This window comes from Geotrypetes seraphini, chromosome 10, assembly GCF_902459505.1.
Source record: "Geotrypetes seraphini chromosome 10, aGeoSer1.1, whole genome shotgun sequence".
In the NCBI taxonomy this organism is placed as follows: domain Eukaryota; kingdom Metazoa; phylum Chordata; class Amphibia; order Gymnophiona; family Dermophiidae; genus Geotrypetes; species Geotrypetes seraphini.
Genome location: NC_047093.1, coordinates 137,106,906 through 137,129,179, shown reverse-complemented (window position 1 = coordinate 137,129,179; position 22,274 = coordinate 137,106,906). Strand labels below are relative to the sequence as shown.

Below are 22,274 nucleotides of genomic sequence, written 5' to 3'. Positions count from 1 at the left end.
GATAGTGAAGGGACTGCTGCTTTAGAGAGCGCTTGTGTCAGACTACCCTGCTTAGTGGGTGGATCCAGAACTGCATTTTACTTAATTTTTACAAGTCAGCTCTTTGGGGTAGGGACCTGATATAGAATAGGGATTGAGAACAATTCTTAAGTGTTAGTAGACATTTTAAGTTCAATTATTTTGTACCTTCTCTAATCTTTTGTAAACCGCATAGCACTTCACGGTATTGCGATATATAAACTGTTATTATTATTATTTATCTGAGTCTTTCAGATAGTGGATCTGCCTTTTAAATGCTCCCCTCATTCTTGTCCTCCTTGAGGCCGTTAAATTGCCTTCCTGTGTCGCGGTTATGCACTATCGTGCCCACCGTCGTGTCACTGATCTCATTTCACGTGGCAATGCCCTTGCCGACCGCACAGCCCGAGCTGCCAGTCTCTGCCCCCTCTTTCGGCTCCTCTGTATACAATCATTCCTTTTCTGGACACCCTTACACCCCAGTACACTTCTCAGGAACAGACTTGGGCATGCATTATTTTGGGCCAGTCTGTCCTGAAAGGGGGGTGGATACAAAATGCGCCAATTCAAGTGCCAATCCAGACCCACACACTGACACTTCAAACACGAGCACAGTGGGTACCCTCATATTCATTCCTCAACACCTGGCCCTCACGATTGTCAAAAGATGCCATGATCTGGCACACTCTGGAGAACCTGCTATGCAAATGACTCTCAAGAGACATTTCTTTATCAATCACCTTGATCAGCTAGTCCGGAATATGGTCCGACAGTGTGTTGTCGGTTCTAGAATAAAATCCCCAATCAGATGACTGCCTCCTCTTGGACACCAACCCATTGGAACATATCCGATGCAGGTTCTGTCTGTAGACTTTACCCACATGCCCATTTCCCGTTCCTTCAGTCACTTCCTAGTCTTCACAGACACCCTGACTAGATGGGTCAAAGCCTTCCTTACTTGCACTGAACGCACCAGAGACGTAACCAAACACCTCCTGAATAATTCCGTGCTTTGATCTCCTTGTTTCCATAGGCAGTGACAACGGCCCTGCTTTCATTGTCAATGTTGTCCAACAAATTGCTCAGGCCCTCCAAATTGAATAGAAATTATATGCTGCTTTACCACCCCCAGAGCTGAAAGGATGAACAGAACCCTTAAGACCCTTCTCATGAAATGAATTGAAGAAACTAATCTGTCCTGGCCTGTCCTGCTGCCTTCTGTTCTTTTTCAGATTAGATGCACCCCATCTAAACCCACTAAATTGTCCCCATTTGAGCTCATGTTCGGCCGGCCACCACCCATTGTGAACCCAGATCCTGGTTCCTTTGCTACTCTGGGATCAGATATCCTCCAGAGTCAGGTCCAATCTTTAGCTAAGGCCCTTCAAGAGCTCCACAAATGGGTCCTGGAAAGGGCCCCACTATCGATAGCTACACAAGTCCATGGGTATGTCCCTGGAAATACAGTATGGCTAAAACTATGAAGTCAGATCCCCTGAAACCTAGGTGGATAGGTCCTTTTACTGTCCTAATTTCTTCTCTTATAGTTGTCAAGGTGTCCGGACATGAAACTTGGTTCCACTACAAAACAGATCTTCAGCTGAAGCTTTCTAAGACCTCAAAAGTTCTGAATATTTACCATTGTACTTAGCAGGTGTTCTGAATATAATTCTTTATAAGTGTTTGAGTTTAATTGACTGCCTGTGGTTCACCACTGCCTTTAGCAAGTGTCTTGAGTATAACTGTTTGAAGTTTTCTAAGTTGTGCCTGAAAGAAAAATGAGCCTCCTATATTAGTATATATATATCTGATATTTGTGTTGCCCTTACTTATGCTTCTTTCTTCTGTATTTCAGGAAACGCCTCAAAACTCACCTATTCCTGAAATACCTAGACAGCTGACCCACTTCCCTCTTTCCCCTCTCTTGCCCTTTCTCCCCATTGTTCCCACATCCCTTAAGTTAACTCAACTTGTACATCAACTCAACTTGTACTCCACTAATCTTCTGTAAATCGCATAGAACTTAACGGTATTGCGGTATATAAACTGTTATTATTATTATTATTATTATTATTATTTCTTTCCTATTGTACTTAACAAGTGCCCCTAGCCCTTTTGCCTGATGTTTGTTTGCATGAAGGAGTTAAGTACAGAAAGTCTCAAACATTTGAGGGTATTTTCTGTTTCCAACCTACTGGTGATGAAGTTTAAAAGTGGACGGAAATCTGCATTTATAATGTTGAGGGTCCACTTATCAATTAGACTCTTATTGTAGACCCCACTCGCCCGGTGTCTTTGTATTGTGATACATGTGTGTTATTTGATGTTTCTCAAGGTCATGGTACTACCCCTAATACAGTTTTGTGTGGCTCCCTAGATTGATTGTGTTATTATACCAAATGTGCTAAGCATATATGTCTGTATAACCTGATGCCTTTAATAACTGCCCCTATGAGGAAACCTTCACTAATGGTGGAGCCTGTCCTTTATAGGAAAGTGTCTTGTGGGCCACCTACAAGAACCCTCATAAATACTCAGCCAATACCCCCTCTGCCTCCCTTACTATAGGTCCTAGCTCCGGCCCCTTGTGTACTACAGGCTACTGTAATCCCATGGTTTTCACTACCACTGACCCATATAACTGGAATCCTAATGTCCAAGTCCAGAAGGCCAGAAACTGCATGGTATTGTATATTGATGGTAAAAGGTGAGACCCAGGTACTGTTGTATATGTCCGAATTGTATCCCGCTCATGTGCTCCTGTCCATCACTCTGTGATGTTTCCCCAGTTTTATGAAATTATGAAAGTAGATACTAATATCCTGTAATCACTAGAAATCTGTTTATACAGTTTGCTGAAACTATAGGTCAGACTCTTAATATTAGCAATTGTTTTGTATGAGGAGGGACTGGTATGGGAGAACAGTGGCTATGGGAGGCAATACAGCTGGACATGTTAAACCTGACTTCACAGACCCTCACTTTTACGTCAGGTCCACGACCTTCACGATGGGCCTTGCGAACCTCCATTGTTGCTTCCCACTGTCTTCAGCGCACTTCAGACACTGCTTAATGAAACTTCCTATGAATGATGGTCAGCTCCTGATAGTTGATATTGGCTCTGTGATCTGTTTGCCTACTCTTGGTTGCCTGCTAACTGGACTGGTACATGTGTGCTTTGCATGATCCGTCCCAGCTTCTTCCTGTTACCGCTAGCCGATGGTGAACACCTGGGAGCCCCTGTATTCAACACCAGGGGTCGCCAAAAGCGGTCTACTTCCACCAATTCCCTTAAAATAGGTGAATGGGGTAATGACTGTCCTGCAAAATGGATCTTTGCTGCTTATGGACCTGCCACATGGACTGAAGATGGCACCTGGGGCTATCGGACCCCAATCTATATGCTGAACTGCATTATTTGTCTACAAGCTGTATTCGAACTGATAACTAATGAGACCACCTGAGCTCTGAGTACCATTGTCAGAACGAATGCTAAAATGCACACTGCTATCTATCAGAACTGCCTAGCTGTAGACAGAAGGTGGTGTCTGTGGTAAATTCAACCTTTCTAAACTGTTGCCTTGAACTTGATGATGATGGTAAAGTGATTGAGGACGATGTGGATCGTATCACCAAACTGGCTCATGTTCCTGACCAGACCTGGCGTGACCTTACTGCATACTGGATCTCTGGTACCTTCGGCTCCTGGTTGCCCTCTGGTTCAGCACTGAAGATCATCTTGCTGGTTGCCGCCCTGTCTTCTCTGCTCCTTTGCTGCCTGCCCTGTATGGTCCCCATAGCCATAAAGCTGCTCTACTGAACTATGGACTCTGTTGTCAAACGTTCCACTGCTGCATTGGCCCTTGCCCTCTCCCATATCGACCCTTACCCATTGGGGACCCCGACTTTCCTGACCCCCTAACTTTATTTTATCAGGCTTGGCTCCTTAGGGGGCTTGGCCAGCCTGAAAGGGGGGAATGTAGGGTCATGAAATGGTTAACTGTTGTTTAAAATATTGCTCTGGTCTACATAGCTGAAGAAAGTTTACAATCTATTGACTTCATCTGCCTAAAATGTATGTCCCTACCTTACCACATTGTAAGCTGAATAGATAAGAGTTTGAGCCATGATGTGCCCTGCCCTTCTGTACATGTAGCATTTAGACCTGTAAGATTTAGATAAGCAGAGAAATGAGCTAGTTTCCTATAGGACTATAATTTGTACCCCTGAACCTATCATAAGTGCTGGCTTAGGACCAATAATAATTGTAGAAAAGTTATAGAAGTAACAAATGAAAATTGTTACTCTCTCCGAGATTGAGAGAGTAATCTCTCCGAGATTGAGAGCGAGACCAGAAGGCTTTGAGCATGCGCAAATGCTCAAAGCCAGTCCAGCCCAGCCCAGACCAGAAGAGGGAGGATCTCCAATGCACCGCCCAGCCCAGGCCGTGCCAGAAGAGGGAGGATCTTCGGGCACCGGCACTGGTGCCAAGACAGGGTAAAGTTAGTGTCATTGATGTGCTCGGGGGGGGGGGGGGGAGAGGGAAGTAGGATCGCGGTGGAGGGTGGGGCAACGCGAGTGGGGGGGTATGCCGGATTGCTGGGGGGGATGCCGGATCGAGGGGGGGCACTCGTACAGCGAGGCAAGCTCGGTTTACGAGGCACCAAGTTTGCAAATGTTTTGCTCGTCTTGCAAAACACTCGCAAACCGGTGCACTCGTAAACCGAGATACCACTGTATATCTAAATAACTTTAGAATAAGATTCCAAATAAAATTTTCCTCAAAGAATTTAGTCCTTTCAAATAATTTTATCCTCACAGAGTTCAGATGTAAATTTTTCTCACAAGGTTCCGTTGTTTTATTTACACAGCGGTTGGGTACCAGCGCTTCTTCTTTCCTCTATGGAGATTCAGCTCTAATCAATAGCGAACCTACTTCCTAACTTTAAAAAAAAATCAAAGGAAGCAAAACTCTATCACCCTGAAAATTATATTTGTTTCTTTACTTTTTGACTAACTACCCATAGAAAAGAATGGATAATTGAAATTCCCTAAACTTTTTCCACCCACGATGTTTCTTAAATTATTCTCAAGCAACCCCAAACCAACCTGTCTTCCAGACTGATCACTCCCCAATTGCTCTCTCTGGCAATTTTAGAATCCTGATCAGCACTGCTCACTTCTACATGAGATCATCAGACCTGATGCAGACATCAGCATTCTAGAATTCTTACTGTCAGTCAGGCAAATACAGCATTCATTTTGCTGGCTAACAACAAAAAAACTTTTTAGAGGAAAAAAACTTCTGTCAGGTCTTCTGCCCTGGGTAAACTATAACATATTTCAAATTTATTTTATAACCCATGTTTACATTAAGTACCTGTATAAAACATGTAAAACACTTTGTAATCAGTGAAAAAAGCAAAATATCAAGCCCCATCCTCTTTCTTTCTATTTCAAATGAGACAGGAGTAAGTAGGCAGACGTGCCTGTAACAGTTAATTAGTGTCAATTAATCCCAATTGACTAATTACTATGGGCTAGATTCACTAACCTTCCAATCCGTGTCCGATCCATGGGCGATTGGAGGCAGACCAACAATCCACCAACCATCTTCATACATAGTAACATAGTAGATGACGGGAGATAAAGACCCGAAAGGTCCATCCAGTCTACCCAACCTGAGTCAATTTAATTTTTTTTTTAATTTTTTCTTCTTAGCTATTTCTGGACAAGAATCCAAAGCTCTACCCGGTACTGTGCTTGGGTTCCAACTGCCGAAATCTTCGTTAAAACCTACTCCAGCCCATCTAAACCCTCCCAGCCATTGAAGCCCTCCCCAGCCCATCCTCCACCAAATGGCCATATACAGACACAGACAGTGGAAGTCTACCCAGTACTGGCCTTAGTTCAATATTTAATATTATTTTCTGATTCTTGATCTTCTGTGTTCATTCCACGCTTCTTTGAATTCAGTCACCGTTTTCCTCTCCACCACCTCTCTCGGGAGCGCATTCCAGGTATTTCCTAACATTGCTCTTGAATCTACCACCCCTCAACCTCAAATTATATCCTCTGGTTTTACAATTTTACTTTCTCTGGAAAAGATTTTGTTCTACGTTAATACTGTAGCGGAGCCGGTACCTGCGTCCTCAGTAACCCCGGCTCTGCTCACTTCAACGAGGCCCTCACGTGCTTCCTGCAAGTAGGAAGTCCTGCTGGACCAGCCTTGTCAACACTGGAACTATAATGGTTATCAAAGAAAAATCAAATCTTGGTTCAAAAATAAAGTCATTTATTGTGGCATGTGTGAGTCTATGCACAACTGGACCTAGCTCCACAAGTAACAATGATAGTCCAGCAACAAAACAAAGCAAAACAGAGCTCAAATCAAAAGCGCTCAGTTACCACCTTAATTCAGGTAAGTAAAATATCACATAGTCCCAAAATCATTGTTATTAGTTGGTCTAAGTAAATGTCCACAAATGTTGCGGCCTTCAAGCTTCACCAAGTCTTCAGCAATAAAGCCAGCCCTTTTGATAGAGCTATATGCAAGCCTGTGGTTCTGCTGGCTTGCTCCCAATCAGCTTAGCTAAGCTGATGTGGGGGGGAGGGGAGTAAGTGAATCCACCTTTTTAAACTTTTCTGTAAAACAGAATGCCACGAATGGCTCCACTAACCCACCCAAATGGTAAGTGGATTCTCCCCAAGGTTCCTTACTTCCCTCAGGTATCTTAACCCATTCAAAACCTAGTTCAAAACTTCAGGTATTCAGTCATTCAACACTTGGAACAAAACAAACGTTTTTTTTTTTTTCTTTCCCTGTTCCAAATGAACACAGCAGTAGCAGCCTCATTATATTCTCAGGGCAGCTTGCCTTGAGCAACCCCTCCTTAGCTTAACCCTGCTATAATATAGACTGCACAGACCTGCCACTTAACTCCAGTCCATGCCGCAATCTTCAGGCAGTCCTTCCGTCTGTGTCCAGTCCATGGGTTCAAGTACTGGCTGCTGGCTGGTTCCAAGGTCAGTATCAGCCTCAGTCATTTCAAAATCCTGGGGCTGCAGTGCTCCATCAGGAGAGTCCTCTCCTGTAGCTGACCCAGGAAAGACTGATCTTTTCCTTCTGAGGGCAGCCTCTAAATTGCACAACTTCCCACACCCTGTTCTCAGAGGGGGAGGAGTTGGTTGCACTGCCTTCTTAGGTTTAGCTGCACTCTTGCTTATTACCCTCAGCTGGGGACTAGCAGAGGGAGAGGTGTGTCTCAGAGGCTGTTCCAAGCTGTTCCTCTTAACAACCTCCACTCCCTGCAACTGGATTTTTTTAGTCTTAAAGGGGCAGTCAGTAATTTCCTTCTTACTGCTCACTACCCTATCTCTTTCCTTAGTGCTCTGTATGTTAGGGGTGACCTTCGTCCTATCACGGCCAGGCACGAGTCCAGCTTTAGGGCTAGGATCGTGACAATACCCTTCAAGTATTTGAATGTCTGAATCATATCTTCCAGGTCTCTCCTTTCCTCTAGGGTATACATATTCACGGCATCCAGTCTCTCCTCATACGTCTTCTGGCGCAAGCCTCCTATCATTTTCGTCGCCGTCCTCTGGACCACTTCAAGTCTTCTTATGTCCTTTGCCAGATAGGGTCTCCAAAACTGAACACAATACTCCAAGTGGGGCCTTACCAATGACCTGTACAGGGGCATCAATATATAAGTACATAAGTACATAAGTACATAAGTAGTCGCCTCCGCCGGGGCAGACCAGAGGTCCATCCAGCCCAGCGGTCCGCTCACGCGGCGGCCCATCAGGCATATTGCCTGGTCAGCGGTCCCTGACTAATTTTATGCCTACCTCTACACTTATCTCTAAACCTTCCACTGCTCTTATCTGTACCCCTCAATCCCTTTGTCTTCCAGGAACCTATCCAGGTCATCCTTGAAACCCTGTACTGTGCTATTTCTTATCACGGCCTCCGGAAGGGTGTTCCATGTGTCCACCACCCTCTGTGTGAAAAAGAACTTCCTTGCGTTTGTTTTAAACCTGTCCCCCTTCAATTTCATCGAGTGACCCCTTGTTCTTGTGGTTTCTTTCAAATTGAAAAATCTGTCTTTGTCAACCTTTTCGATGCCCCTCAGGATCTTGAAGGTCTCTATCATATCTCCTCTGAGTCTCTGCTTTTCCAAGGAGAACAGCCCCAGCTTCTTCAGTCTGTCAGTGTATGTAAGGTTTTCCATTCCCTTAATCAGTTTAGTTGCTCTTCTCTGGACTCCCTCAAGCATTGCCGTGTCCTTTTTGAGGTACGGTGACCAGTACTGTACACAGTATTCCAGATGCGGGCGCACCATAGCCCGGTACAGTGGCAGGATGACTTCCTTCGTTCTGGTTGAGATACCCTTCTTAATGATACCTAACATTTGGTTTGCTTTCCTCGAGGCTGTGGCGCATTGTGCCGACGCCTTCAATGTCGTGTCTACCATCACTCCCTAGTCTCTTTCCAGATTACTGACCCCTAGCATTGATCCCCCCATTTTGTAAGTGAACATCGGGTTCCTTCTCCCTATATACATGACCTTGCATTTCCCTACATTGAAGCTCATTTGCCACTTTTTCGCCCATTCTTCCAATGTCGTAAGATCCCTTTGGAGATTCTCGCAGTCAACTGTGGTTTTAACCTTGCTGAATAGTTTGGTGTCATCTGCGAATTTGATGACCTCGCATTTTGTTCCCGCCTCCAGGTCGTCAATGAATATGTTAAACAGGAGCGGTCCCAGCACCGATCCTTGAGGAACCCCGCTCGTGACCCCTTGCCAGTCCGAGTAATGGCCCTTTACACCAACCCTCTGCTTCCTGTCTGCCAGCCAGTTTTTGATCCATCGGTGGACCTCCCCGTGCACCCCATGATTCCATAGCTTCCTGAGCAACCGCTCATGTGGTACCTTATCGAAGGCTTTCTGGAAGTCTAGGTAAATTATGTCTATGGGTTCACCTTTGTCCACCTGGTTATTTACCCCCTCAAAGAAGTACAACAAGTTTGTGAGGCACGACCTACCCTTGCAGAACCCATGCTGGCTCGACCTTAGCTGTCCATTTTTTTCGATATGGTCACAGATGCTGTCCTTAATCAGTGCCTCCATCATCTTTCCCGGGACCGATGTGAGGCTTACCGGCCTATAGTTTCCTGGGTCGCCCCTCGAACCCTTCTTGAAGATGGGCGTGACATTAGCTATTTTCCAGTCCTCCGGGATCTCTCCAGTTTTTAGGGATAGGTTGCATATTTGCTGAAGTGTCTCTGCTATTTCATTCCTTAATTCCTTGAGCACCCTTGGGTGAATGCCGTCTGGACCTGGCGACTTGTCGCTCTTTAGCTTGTCTATCTGCCTGAGGACATCCTCCTGGCTCACCTCTAATTGGACCAGCTTGCTATCTTGATCTCCATTTTCTATTTCCTCTGGTTCCGGAATGTTGGATGTGTCCTCCCTCGTGAAGACCGACGTAAAGAAGTCATTTAACTTGTCAGCTATTTCTTTTTCCTCCCTCACTACTCCCTTTCTATCCCCATCATCCAAGGGCCCCACTTCCTCCCTCGCTGGTTGCTTTCCCTTTACGTACCTGAAGAATGATTTGAAATTTTTTGCCTCTCCCGCTAGTCTCTCTTCATATTCCCTCTTTGCTCTCCTAACCACTCGGTGGCACTCCTTCTGGCTTTCCTTGTGTTCCTTTTGGTTGGCCTGCGTTTGGTCCTGTTTCCATTTTTTGAACGATGTTTTCTTGTTACTGATCGCCTTTTTTACAGCTGCCGTTATCCATGCTGGGTTCTTTATTCGATTTTTCTTGCACTCTTTTCTGAACCTGGGGACGTACAGGTTCTGTGCTTCGTGCACCGTACGCTTGAGCAGGGTCCAGGCGCTTTCTACGGACTCTATCTTCCTTGTGCTGCCGTTGAGTTTCTTCCCCACCATTTTCCTCATTGCATCATAATTCCCTTTTCTGAATACCTTCTTCCTTCTACTGACTACGCCTCTCTTTATACAGCCCAGCATCCTTCTGGCAGCAGCCACCGCCTTGTCACACTGTTTTTTCGCCTTTAGATCTTCGGACACTATCACCCCAAGGTCCCTCTCCCCGTCCTTGCATATGAGTTTCTCACCTCCAAGCATATACGGGTCCTTCCAATTATTAATCCCCAAATGCATTACTCTGCATTTCTTTGCATTGAATTTTAGTTGCCAGGCATTGGACCAATCCTCTAACTTTTGCAGATCCTTTTTCATATTTTCCACTCCCTCTTCGATGTCTACTCTGTTATAAATCTTGGTATCATCTGCAAAAAGGCACACTTTTCCTTCTAACCCTTCAGCAATGTCACTCACAAACATATTGAACAGGATTGGCCCCAGCACCGAACCGTGAGAGACTCCACTACTCACCTTTCCTTCCTCCGAGTGACTTTCATTAACTACCACCCTCTGGCGTCTGTCCGACAGCCAGTTTCTAACCCAGTTCACCACTTTGGGTCCTAACTTAAGCCCTTCAAGTTTGTTCAACAGCCTCCTATGAGGAACCATATCAACGGCTTTGCTGAAATCTAAGTAAATTACATCTAGCATATGTACTCCAGCTTTCTGGTCACCCAATCAAAAAATTCAATTAGGTTCATTTGGCACGATTTACCTTTTGTAAAGCCATGTTGCCTCAGATCCTGTAACCCATTAGTTTCAAGGAAGTACACTATCCTTTCTTTCAGCAACACTTCCATTATCTTTCCAACAACCGAAGTGAGGCTCACCGGCCTGTAGTTTCCTGCTTCATCCCTGTGACCACTTTTGTGAATAAGGACCACATCTGCTCTCCTCCAATCCCCAGGAACCACTCCTGTCTTCAGAGATTTGTTGAACAAGTCTTTAATAGGACTTGCCAGAACCTCTCTGAGCTCCCTTAGTATCCTGGGATGGATCCCGTCTGGTCCCATCGCTTTGTCCACCTTCAGTTTTTCAAGTTGCTCATAAACACTCTCCTCCATGAACGGCGCAGAATCTACTCCATTTTCACATGTAACTTTGCAAGACGATCTCGGTCCTTCTTCAGGATTTTCTTCTGTGAACACAGAACAGAAGTATTTGTTTAGCATATTTGCTTTTTCCTCATCACACACCACATATCGGTTCCCAGCATCTTTTAGTTTAGAAATTCCATTTTTCATTTCCTCCTTTCACTAATATATCAGAAAAATTTTTGTCTCCCTTTTTTACATCTTTAGCCATTTGTTCTTCCACCTGTGCTTTTGCCACAGGAAGCACGCCACCAACCGACTACATGGATCGCTAGAGCTCTGACAGTAGTGACAGGAGAACCAGCCTCTTGTCACTGCTGTCAGGTCTTCTGCCGGCTTTTAATTTTTTTTTAATCGGGTAGATATTTTGCGTGTTTTCGACACACAAAATATCAGCTTGATTAAAAAAAAAACATGAACCCCTCTCCCTCTCTCGAGAAATGCCCCATCCCCCTTCCCCGAATCCTCCCAAAAATGTGCCCTGCCACTGCCGCCCTTTAAAATTATGGCAGGAGGGTTCCCACTCCCTCCTGCTATCGGTCCCACTCCTAACTTCACCCCCACAAAAAAAACATATGGCAGGAGGGAGGCCGACTCCCTCCTGCCACCCACCAGATGCCCCCTCCCTGTTCCCGGTCCCCTCCCCGTACCTTTAACAGATAAGGAGGGATGCTCCAATGCCTCTCTCGATGAGTCTGATGCATGGGGTGGGGTCTAAGGCCCTGATTGCATCAAGCGCCTTGGGTTCCTCCCTTGGAAGGGGCCTGAAAGTGCCTCAGCCAATCAGGGACTTCCTTAGTGAGTACTTAGGTACTTAGGTACTCACCAAGGAGGGCCCTGATTGGCTGAGGTGCCTCAGGCCCCTTCCAAGGGAGGAGTCTGAGGTGCCTGAGCCAACAAGGGCCATGCATCAGACTCATCGAGAGAGGCATTACTTACTAAGGAAGTCCCTGATTAGATGAGGCGCCTCAGGCCCCTCCCAAGGGTGAAGCCTGAGGCACCTTAGCCAAACAGGGCCTTAGGCCCTGCCCTTGCTGCCATAGGCTGCGACAGCAGTGGGCAAAGGCAAATGGGGGGATTATTGGGGGGCATCGTCATGGGGGGAAAGGCATGCGGGTTAAAGGTTTTTGCAGAATATATAAAAAAGGAAGAATTTTTATATATTCTGCATAACTGCATTGCAGGCTCTTGATTATAAAGGCACGTTAAAACAATGGGCTTGCACTGCGGGGAAGGGCAGGAGAGTTGGGGCTAAGAGCAGGAGATCGGGGCTGAGAGCAGGAGACTGGGGCTGAGAGCAGGGTTTTAGTACAAGTGACTGGTCCTCACCAGTCACTTGTTTTTGGATTGGCCAGCCAGTTGGTGTGCCTGAAAAATGTTTAGTGAATTGCGTCCTTCCTACTTTGCATGCTGTTTCCCCTCATTTGCATGCATGGATCAGAATTGGATCGGAGGAGAGGTTAGTGAATCGGATCAGAGGAAAATCAGGTCACAAAGGAGTCACAAACCGATCGGTACACGATCGGTTTGCTTAGTGAATCTAGCCCTATATGTACACAAATGGGATCAGCACTCCAATTTAAGTGATCTTTACAGAATCTGGAAGCTAACGTTTTGCCCAGAAAGCCAAAATACACCATTCTATTGACCATTTTATGACAAGTTTCATGATACCTGTTTGAATCAACACCTCTGATCGCTTAAATCTGACCTGAGTGAAAGAACTCTCCCAGATGATCGCCTTTTCATCAATGGTGAAATCCTGCCCTGGGGGAGCATGGGGGTTATAACGTCCAACAGCTTTATATTCCAATGTTGTATTAGGAAGATAGTTCAAATTCAAAATATCGTATCCAATGGCGAGTTCTCCATTTTCATCCAGGTACATCTCTTCCCCTAGACCATTCTTAAAATGGAGGTTCCTCAGATAACGATGAAGCTAAGAAATGTAATTGGAAAAATTGGAATAGATTGAACTACAGTTTTTGGTGGAATTCAGTATGTCATATTTATAAAATAGAAAGATCATTAGCTATTCAGAAAGGGAATTTTAATAAATTTCAAGATGTGTGGAGGCCATTAACAAATTATTGTAATGAAGAGGTATCATTTCCCCTGATTTGTACAAATGAAAGAATTGGGTGGGGGGAGGGGGACTGTATTATATGATATGAGATATTAAAGGGATGGGAGGGAAAGGGATAAATTTCATTTAATATGAAAAATTGTAGAATTCAAGTGATATATTAAGTTAAAAGGTGGATATTTTTTGATGCACTTGATGTAAGTTATTAAAAGAATAAAAAAAAAAGAAATGAGGGTTGCATTTTAAGTAGTATTAGGTTAGACAGGTAATTTTAAGCATACATAAAGATTTGTTTATAACTATAAGGAGAAATACACTTCCCCCTCCCCATTCGCGGTTTCGACACTTGCGATTTCACAAATTCGCAATTTTTTTGTTTAGTACATTTCCGCTTCTCTCCAGCCTTCCTCCCGTCATCCCGTCATCAGTAGTGATTTATGCACTTTTCTTTGCTTTTTGAAATTCTGGAATGTTGTGATTTTGCACTTGACACTTTGGGCATTTTATTATAACTATTACCAATTTTTGCACTTCTAAATTCATATTTATTAGATTTTTATATATACAGTACTCCCCGATATTGTTGGGAGTTCCGCTCCAGGCAGTAGCGTACTAAGGGGAGGGGGCGGTCTGCCCCGGGTGCCAGCCCTGAGGGGGGTGCTCCCGGCCTTGCTGTTCAGTTCCCCCCACCCCCGAAGGACCGCTCGCCCCCCTGACCTCCCTGCACCACCTATGAAGCAGCCCGCAGCGGGATCGCGATGTCGGCGATCCCTGAGCTGCTTCGGCGCTGCTTCCTGCACCGTGGTCCCGCCCCTCCCCTCCTCTGACATCAGAGAAGCGGCAGGACCGTGGCGGAGGAAGCAGCGCCGAAGCAGCGAAGGGATTGCTGACATCGCGATCCTGCTGCGGGCTGATTCAGATGGTGCAGGGGGGTGAGCGGTCCTTCGGGGTGGGGCGGGCAGGCAGGCCGGCAGGCAGGCCTTCAAGGGGGAGGGAGGGGTGACAGGCAGGCCGGCCTTCAAGGGGGAGACAGGCAGGCAGGCCTTCAAAGGGGGTCAGGCCTTCAAGGGGGAGGATCAAGCAGGCTTTCAAGGGAGGGACAGGCCTTCAAAGGGGGGGATAGGCAGGCAGGCTTTCAAGGGAGGGACAGGCCTTCAAGGGGGGGGGACAGGCAGGCCTTCAAGGGGGGGACAGGCCTTCAAGGGGGGGATAGGCCTTCAAGGGGATCAGGCAGGCAGGCCTTCAGGGGGGGACAGGCAGGCAGGCCTTCAAGGGGGGATGCAGGCCTTCGGAGGGGGGTTGCAGGCCTTTGGAGGGGGGGTGCAGGCCTTTGGGGGGAGTGCAGGCCTTTAGGGGGGAGTGCAGGCCTTCAGGGGTGGGATGCAGACCTTCAGGGGTGGGATGCAGACCTTTAAGGGGGGGCAGGCCTTCAGGGAGGGGGGCCCTGGTGTAGAAATACACGGAGGGAATGAGGGTGTTCAAAGATACGCGCATATGCCGGACTTTGGGTGGGAAGAAATAATGGGTCTGAAAATAGAGAAGAGGGAGAGATGATGGACCATAGTTTTTAGAGAGGGAAGGAACAGAAAGGGAGAGAAGTTGGACACAAGGGATGGTGTGGAGGGGGAGATAGAGATACTGGATAGGAGGGTAGTTGGGAAAAGAAAGGGAGAGATGGTGGACCCTGGGGTGATGGGGAAGGAGGGAGAGATGCTGGATGAAAGGGTAGTTAAGAAAAGATAGATCTGTGGAGGGAGACGAAAAAAGGATAGATGCCAGACCTCCTGGGGAGGGAAGGGAAACGGGGAGAACAGAGATGGCAGATGGATGGTTAGCATGCAGAAAGAAGGAAGAAGGAGACCCTGGCAAGCAAGTTATCAGAAGACAACCAGAGCCTTGGACCAACAAGATATGAAAAATAACCAGACAACAAAAGGTAGAAAAACTAATTTTATTTTCTGTTTTGTGATTACAATATGTCAGATTTGAAATGTGTATTCTGCCAGAGCTGGTGTTAGACCGCAAACATGAGCTAGGATTTAACAGAGAGAGGAAAAGTCCTTTTTGTTTCTTTATTTTATTTACACCACAGCGCCAGTGTGGTTAGGAGAAGCCAAAGGGGGATGAAAAAGCTATAAAATAAACCCACCAGGATGTTTAAAAAAAAATAAACACCCAATTGGGCAGGAAAGTTGAATCGAAAAACCAATTCAATAGGCTGAATCGAATCGAAAAATTTTTTTCTTGAATCGGGCAGCACTAGTTTGCACTACTATCTTAGACTTTAGTTCCTGGGATTGGAGAGAGATGGCATCCTCAGTACTTTATAATGCAAGTGAAACGAGGATTTGGTCAGACTTTTGAAGGGTCTGCAGAAGAAAAATATTGTATAGGCCGGGGACATGACACAACAGGAAACGGGAACTTTTCTTCCTTCTATTTTTGTGAATGGCAAGGCTGAGGATGTCAGAGAGTTCAATTAAAATATGTACTTTATAAGAAAATATAATAATGTGTTTTATAAAGTTTATAAGCATTGCTGGCCTACCCGTTGAGGTGTTCTAATGGTGGTGGTGGTGGTGGCAGCGTGTCAATATGTTGAGAGGAAGAGGTGGTCTTGGAAATTCTGCTGAGCAAACTCTGGGCCCATTTCCACCCCCCAGTTAGTCCACTCCACTCAACTGGTTCACACACTGAGTGGGTCTTTGGGTGTTGTGCCTGGGTAGTTGTTTTGGGATCTCTTCTAGTGGTTTGTCAGTATCTCCTTCTGGTCCAAGGAAGGAAACTTTGTTAACCTTAGCATTGATCTTCAGAATATGTTTGTAACAGCGTTGCTTGTGTGGCATTAGACTAAGTAGTGATCGAAAGAAAAAACCAGATCTTTGCACATTTTTGCACTATATGGTGGGTGTATGAGGAGATTCACATTTCCTGCACAGCTAAGTCCTTGTGAAGTTACCTTGTTCTTTCTGTATTTGACATCTAGCAAGGTCTCTGTTTGGAAGGAAAGAACTAAGCTTAAAAATGAAGTGGCCAGAAGTTATGGTAAAAGCAGATAGCATTGCTGATTTTAAGAAAGGTTTGGACAAATTCCTGGAGGAAAAGTCCATAGTCTGTTATTAAGACATGGGGGAAGTATCTGCTTGCACTGGATCGGTGGCATGGAATGTTGCTACTCTTTGGGTTTTGACCAAGTATTAGTGACCTGGATTGGCTACCATGAGAATGGGCTACTGGGCATGATGGACCATTGGTCTGACCCAGTTAGGCTATTCTTATGTTATGTTCTCATCTGTAGGGGCCTTTGTTTTCACTTCTTATTTTAATGCATTTTTTTTCTGGGAACTTATCAGTGTTTTTTTAGAATGGGAACAAAAATGGAAGAGAATTAATGTGTGTGGAATGGGGGGGGGGTTTACTAATTTCTTCAGCTAAATAATTAAATCCACTTCAACCAGACATAGAACTCACGCACCATTCACACACCCTCCAACCAAAATCGTCAAAAGAAAAAAAACTGTTCGATAACCTCCTAACACTCGACCCACAACTCTACAACCTATTGACCTCGACCACAGACTACAAAACCTTCAAAAAAGAAATAAAAACCCTTCTATTCAAAAACACATAAAACCGAACTAACACAATCAGAACTGTCCCAAGCATCACCTGCAACTACTCCATATGTACTTCTGATGTCATGACAATTCAGACATAATTTATATTATCCCAGGACAAGCAGGCATGATAATCTCACATGTGGGTGACGTCATCTACGGAGCCCCGATGCGGACAGCTTTTCAAGCAAACTTGATTGAAGATTCAAGTTTGCTGTGCTGCACCACGCATGTGTGCCTCCTGCTCCACTAGAGGGCGCATCGCTTCCTCGTGGTCTCCAGTTCATTTTTTTCCGCGGAGCCAAGAAGTCCTGTATTTCTTAGGCTCTGCCCCATGTGCCTTCTTGCACTGCAATTTCTTATTTTAAATTTGTTGGAAGTCGCTGTGCGCCTGTTTATTGTTTTATTTTTTGTTCCTGCTGTCGAATCGCGAAGTCACGGTTCATTTTTGACCGCCCGGGTTCTCCCGGGTTGTCATGGCCGTGTGGCCTCCCTGGCCGCGGCCTATTTTTCGTCTTATGTCCCGGCCTCTGTCCGGGTTTAAAAAGTGCACCCGGTGCGAGCGTCTGCTTTCGCTTACCGACCCGCATCGTTGGTGCATCCGGTGTTTGGGTGCTGATCATCCCACCGAGTCCTGTCCCCGGTGTGCCACTTTCCAAAACCGGGCGCTCCGTCGGCGTAAGGCCAGGATGTCGGACCTTTTTGCGGTCGACCAGCCCTCGACCTCGGCCTCGAAGTCGGCCCCGGCTTCGGCCCCGGACTTGACCTCAGCCTCGGCTACATCGGCCCCGCCTCGAGACTCGACCCCGAAGACTTTGGGTTCCCTGAAGTCCTCGGCTATAAGTAGGTCCCCGCTTCCTTCCTCAGGTTCCGCATCAGCGAAGAAGCCAGCCTCGGGGACGCCGGCCGGGCATGGTGGAACTTCCTTGCCTTCGGCCCCGGCGAAGTCCTCTAAACCTTCGGGCCGTGCCTCCACCACATTTGGGGTCATCGACCTCATAAACATACACCCCATTCAACTACCATTATCCGACCTAGACATTACATCACGATACATCCCACTAATATTCTCAATCTTAAACAACATAACTCCCCTTCTAAATTTAACTCAGGCCTAATCAACGTACGTTCCATAAAAAATAAATACCATTTGATCCATGATACTATCACACAACATAATCTTCAAATATTATGCCTTACTGAAATCTGGTTATCACAGGGAGAAGAAGCTTACATTACCCAAGCCTGCCCCCCCAACTATAAAGCTATTTTTCAACCCCGCCTAAACAAAAAAAGGAGGTGGTTTAGCTGTCATCTATCATACTTCTATCTTTCTCCAGTCCAATACCACCAATCTATCCTCTAATACCCTAATTGAAACTCTCCATTTCTCCATTAAACATTTTTCTTCTCTTAATTTTCTTTTGATCTATTTACCACCACCAGTTTCTAAATCCTCACTTTCTTCCTTGATTTCTACCATATCTGACTTTTATATCGCCTATCCTGATTCTATAATCCTCGGAGACTTTAATATACACTTCAATTCTCCTAATCATTATAATACCTCTGAACTATTAACTTTGCTCTCTGACCTATCACTTTCTCCACTCATCCATATGCCTACACACTCCGCCAGAAACACTCTCGATATGATCCTCAGTCCCAACTCTATCAATCACCTTTTCAAAAATTTCCACTTTCATCCAGTACCATGGTCTGACCACTCTTTGATTACCTGGCACTTAGAAATTCCTATATATCTCCATCATGATCAACTAACAACAAATATCCCTAACACTAGAGACATTAACAAAATAACGCTTCAGGCTATTCAGTCCTCTTTTGACTTAAATCTTAAAGACTTCTCTTCCCTTTCAGTCATCGAACAATTCCATCTCTGGGAAACTTCTACAACATCCTTACTAGATTCCTTAGCACCCATATCTGAAAAGAAATCTACCTCAAATCAATCCTCTAAAAAACATCATCCCTGGTACAACGAAAACCTAGCTCTTCTCCGTCGACAACTCCGATCTGCTGAAAATAAATGGCGCAAGACACAACTTAACAATCACCTTATCAAGTTCAAAGAAAAAGCATCCTATTATAAAAAAACTATTCAACAAACAAAAAAAGAATATTACTCCAAGCTCATCTCATCTACCCGCAATTCTTCCACTCTCTTCAGCCTTGCACAGTCGCTTTCAAAATATTAAAAAAAAAAACAAAATCCACCAATCTCAACCTTACCATCAGCAGTCGAACTTTCACAATTCTTTGACACAAAAATCAAAAAAATATTAGATCACTATTAGGTTCATCATTACCTACCCTTTCTGCTCAAACCTCTGTTGACTCGACTCAACTACCTTTCAGCTTCTTTGCTAACTTTAAAATGCCCTCTTTATCTCACCTATTTCTCATGTTACAATCGCTCAATTCCTCTAATAACCTTTTGGAAAGCATTCCTCCATCACTTCTTAAAAAATTCTTCTCTTTCTTCGGCCCATACCTTTGGGAAATGATTTCCAAATCTCTTTCTGATAGCTCGGTTCCAATCCCTTGGAAAACTGCTCTCATCTTTCCTAAACTCAAACAACACAATACAGATCCTACTTTACCTAAAAACTATCGTCCTATAGCCAATCTACCTTTAATCTCTAAACTAACGGAAAAAATTATTCACACTCAACTAACAGATTTTCTCGAGAAAACCCATGCCCTTCATCCATGCCAAACCGGTTTCCGCTCTTCTCACTCCACAGAACTATCTCTACTAGGGCTTATTTCAACTATACACTACCATCACGATCATCAGAAATCTACTATTCTAATCTCTCTTGACCTGTCTGCAGCCTTTGACACTATCGATCATTCTCTTCTTCTCTCCAGATTAAAAGACTGCGGGATTACAGGTTGTGCCCTTTCTTGGTTCACATCCTATTTTCATGAACGCTGCTCCAAAGTCCGAGCAAAAAATGAAACTGCTTCAATCATACCACAAACATTTGGAATCCCTCAAGGTTCAATCTTATCTCCTTTACTTTTCAACATTTTTCTATCTCCGCTTCTTACCTTGGCGCAATCTATAGGATTTACAATTTACGCCTACGCCGATGATATACAACTCCTTCACCCAATCAATACTTCTAACATTTCAGAAATAAAAGAAATAAACAATAAACTGAACATCATCAGCGACTGGCTATATTTAAACAAACTCTCACTTAATATCGATAAATCTTGCGGGCTTCTTCTTCCAATCAAAACATCTGAATCATTATTAGGAACAATCTCAATCAAATCTTTACCAATACAAATGCTAACCAAAATAAAACTTCTTGGCGTCATCATCGATAGAGAGCTTACTTTTCATGACCACATAAGTTCGGTCGTAAAAATCTGCTTTTTTAAACTTCGTATTATTCGATCACTCTGTCCCATTCTAGATACTAACTCAATCAACATCCTAACTCATTCCCTAGTTATTTCCCACCTAGACTACTGTAACTCCCTTTTAAACGGACTCCCTCAAAAAGAATTGCAACGACTGCAATTAATACAAAACTCTGCTATAAAACTAATATACAAAAAAGGTAAATTTGATCATGTTACTCCTCTTCTTAAAGAGGCCCATTGGCTCCCCATCACCCATCGCATCACTTATAAAATCATCTTACTTTCTTTTAAAATTAAACTTTTTCATCAACCACTATTCCTTGATAAACTATTAATTCCACAATGTTCTCCTCGAACGTTAAGATCCACTGACCAAAAACTCCTTTTCATCCCTTCTCTAAAAGAATTCTACTACACCCGAAAAACTAATTTTGCAGTAACTGCACCTACTTTATGGAACTCTCTTCCACAATTTTTACGCGATGAACAAAATTTAATCAAATTCAAGACTAGCTTAAAGACTTTTTTATTTCAAGATGCCTTCGAATGAACCTAAATCACTCATTTGCTTCTCCCAAATCTTACTCAAAATTATTATTATTATTATTATTTTTTTTCCTCTTCCCTTTTTCTTTCTTTCTCTCTCTTTTTTCTGCTTCTTACCGCGAGTAAGTATTTGCCTCAACAAAGCTACCCTATCCTTCGTGTTCTATCCCCTCCCCATCTTCTCTTTTCTTACTAAATTATGTAATTTCTCCCCTCCCTCCCATACTTCCCTCACTTTCCAGTTCGTCTAGTCTATGTCATTTACGTTCACTTCATTTTATAAATTTTTTAGCCTTTTCAAAACATTGTTAACCGGCCAGACATTTGTTTTATGGTCGGGATATTAAAAACTAATAAACTTGGAAACTTGGAATACTCTGATACGAGGTCGCCCCCGGTGGAGTGCACCCCGGCCTCGGACATGCCTTCGATGCTGTCCGTGCTGGTTTTTCAGGACATGCTCTGAGCGATGATATCGACGGAGCTGTCTGCGGCCCTCGCTCACCTTACTCCGGCCCCGCCCTTCTTTTACGAGGTTCGTCCAGGACATGGGACGTGCCCTTGACTTGGACCTCCAATCTGACTCGAGGTTTTCCAAGGAGTACCTGGCGGAGCTGGATATGCCTTTTCCGCCCCGAGAGTCCCCCAAGCTGCCGCTGAACCCTGTGCTCCGGCAGACCTTCATTAGGAACCTCGAGACTCCTTACATGGTGACGGCTGTCCCCTCTAAAATGAAGTCAAAGTCCTGTACGGTACCCTGTCCGGGTTTTGAGCAGCCACAGCTCTCTCATCAATCGCTGTTGGTGGAATCTTCATTGAAAAAGGCTCACCCCTCCCGGGTCTCTGCTGCGGTCCCTCCGGGTCGCGAGGGCAGAACCCTGGTCAAATTCGGCCGCCGTCTGTACCAGAACTCTATATTGGCCTCTAGAGTGCTGAAGTACACTTTCACTTTTTCATCCTATCTAAAACATCTGCTTGGGCTGTTGAGCGCCTTCGCAACGGATTTGCCGGCCTCTCGCCGAGGGGCGTTTGGCCTCCTACTAGAGGATATTTCTAGCCTCCGTCTCCACCTGTTTCATGCAGCTTACGACGGCTTTGAGCTTTCCTCGAGGATCGCTGCCTTTGCTGTGGCCATGCGCCGGCTGGCATGGCTGCGCCTGGTCGACATGGACCCCAACCTCCAAGACCGGTTGGCTAACCTACCTTGTGTCGGTAAGGAACTCTTTGACGACACTATTGAAGCGGCTACAAAATGCTTGTCGGAGCATGAGCGGTCGTTCGCCTCCCTTGTGCATCCGAAGCCTAAGCCGACCACTTCGCGTCCCCTATGGGGCAAGCCTCGCCGCTACCCACAAAAGTCCACCCCGGCCTTTTCTAGACCTCCACCTAGACGTCAGCAGGCTCATTCTAGGGCATTGTCGAAATCCCAGCAGACTGCCCCTGCCAAGCCGTCTCTGCCCTTTTGATGGGATGCGCGGACGGGGGCTGGCCCTCTCCGCACCACCGCCTGGCCTTCTTCCCATCGGGGGTCACCTGTGAGCCTTTTACCCTCGTT

General features: G+C 45.2%; 1 protein-coding gene across 1 annotated transcript in view; it reads right to left on the bottom strand.

The window, feature by feature from the left end:
- The window catches only part of LOC117368642 (vomeronasal type-2 receptor 116-like), a 65,538-nt gene that overhangs the window by 8,032 nt on the left and 35,232 nt on the right, over positions 1–22,274 (bottom strand). Inside the window, exon 6 of the mRNA XM_033962369.1 lies at positions 12,780–13,007. Within this exon, the coding sequence (XP_033818260.1) occupies positions 12,780–13,007 (228 nt within the window). The remainder of the gene's footprint in view (positions 1–12,779; positions 13,008–22,274) is intronic.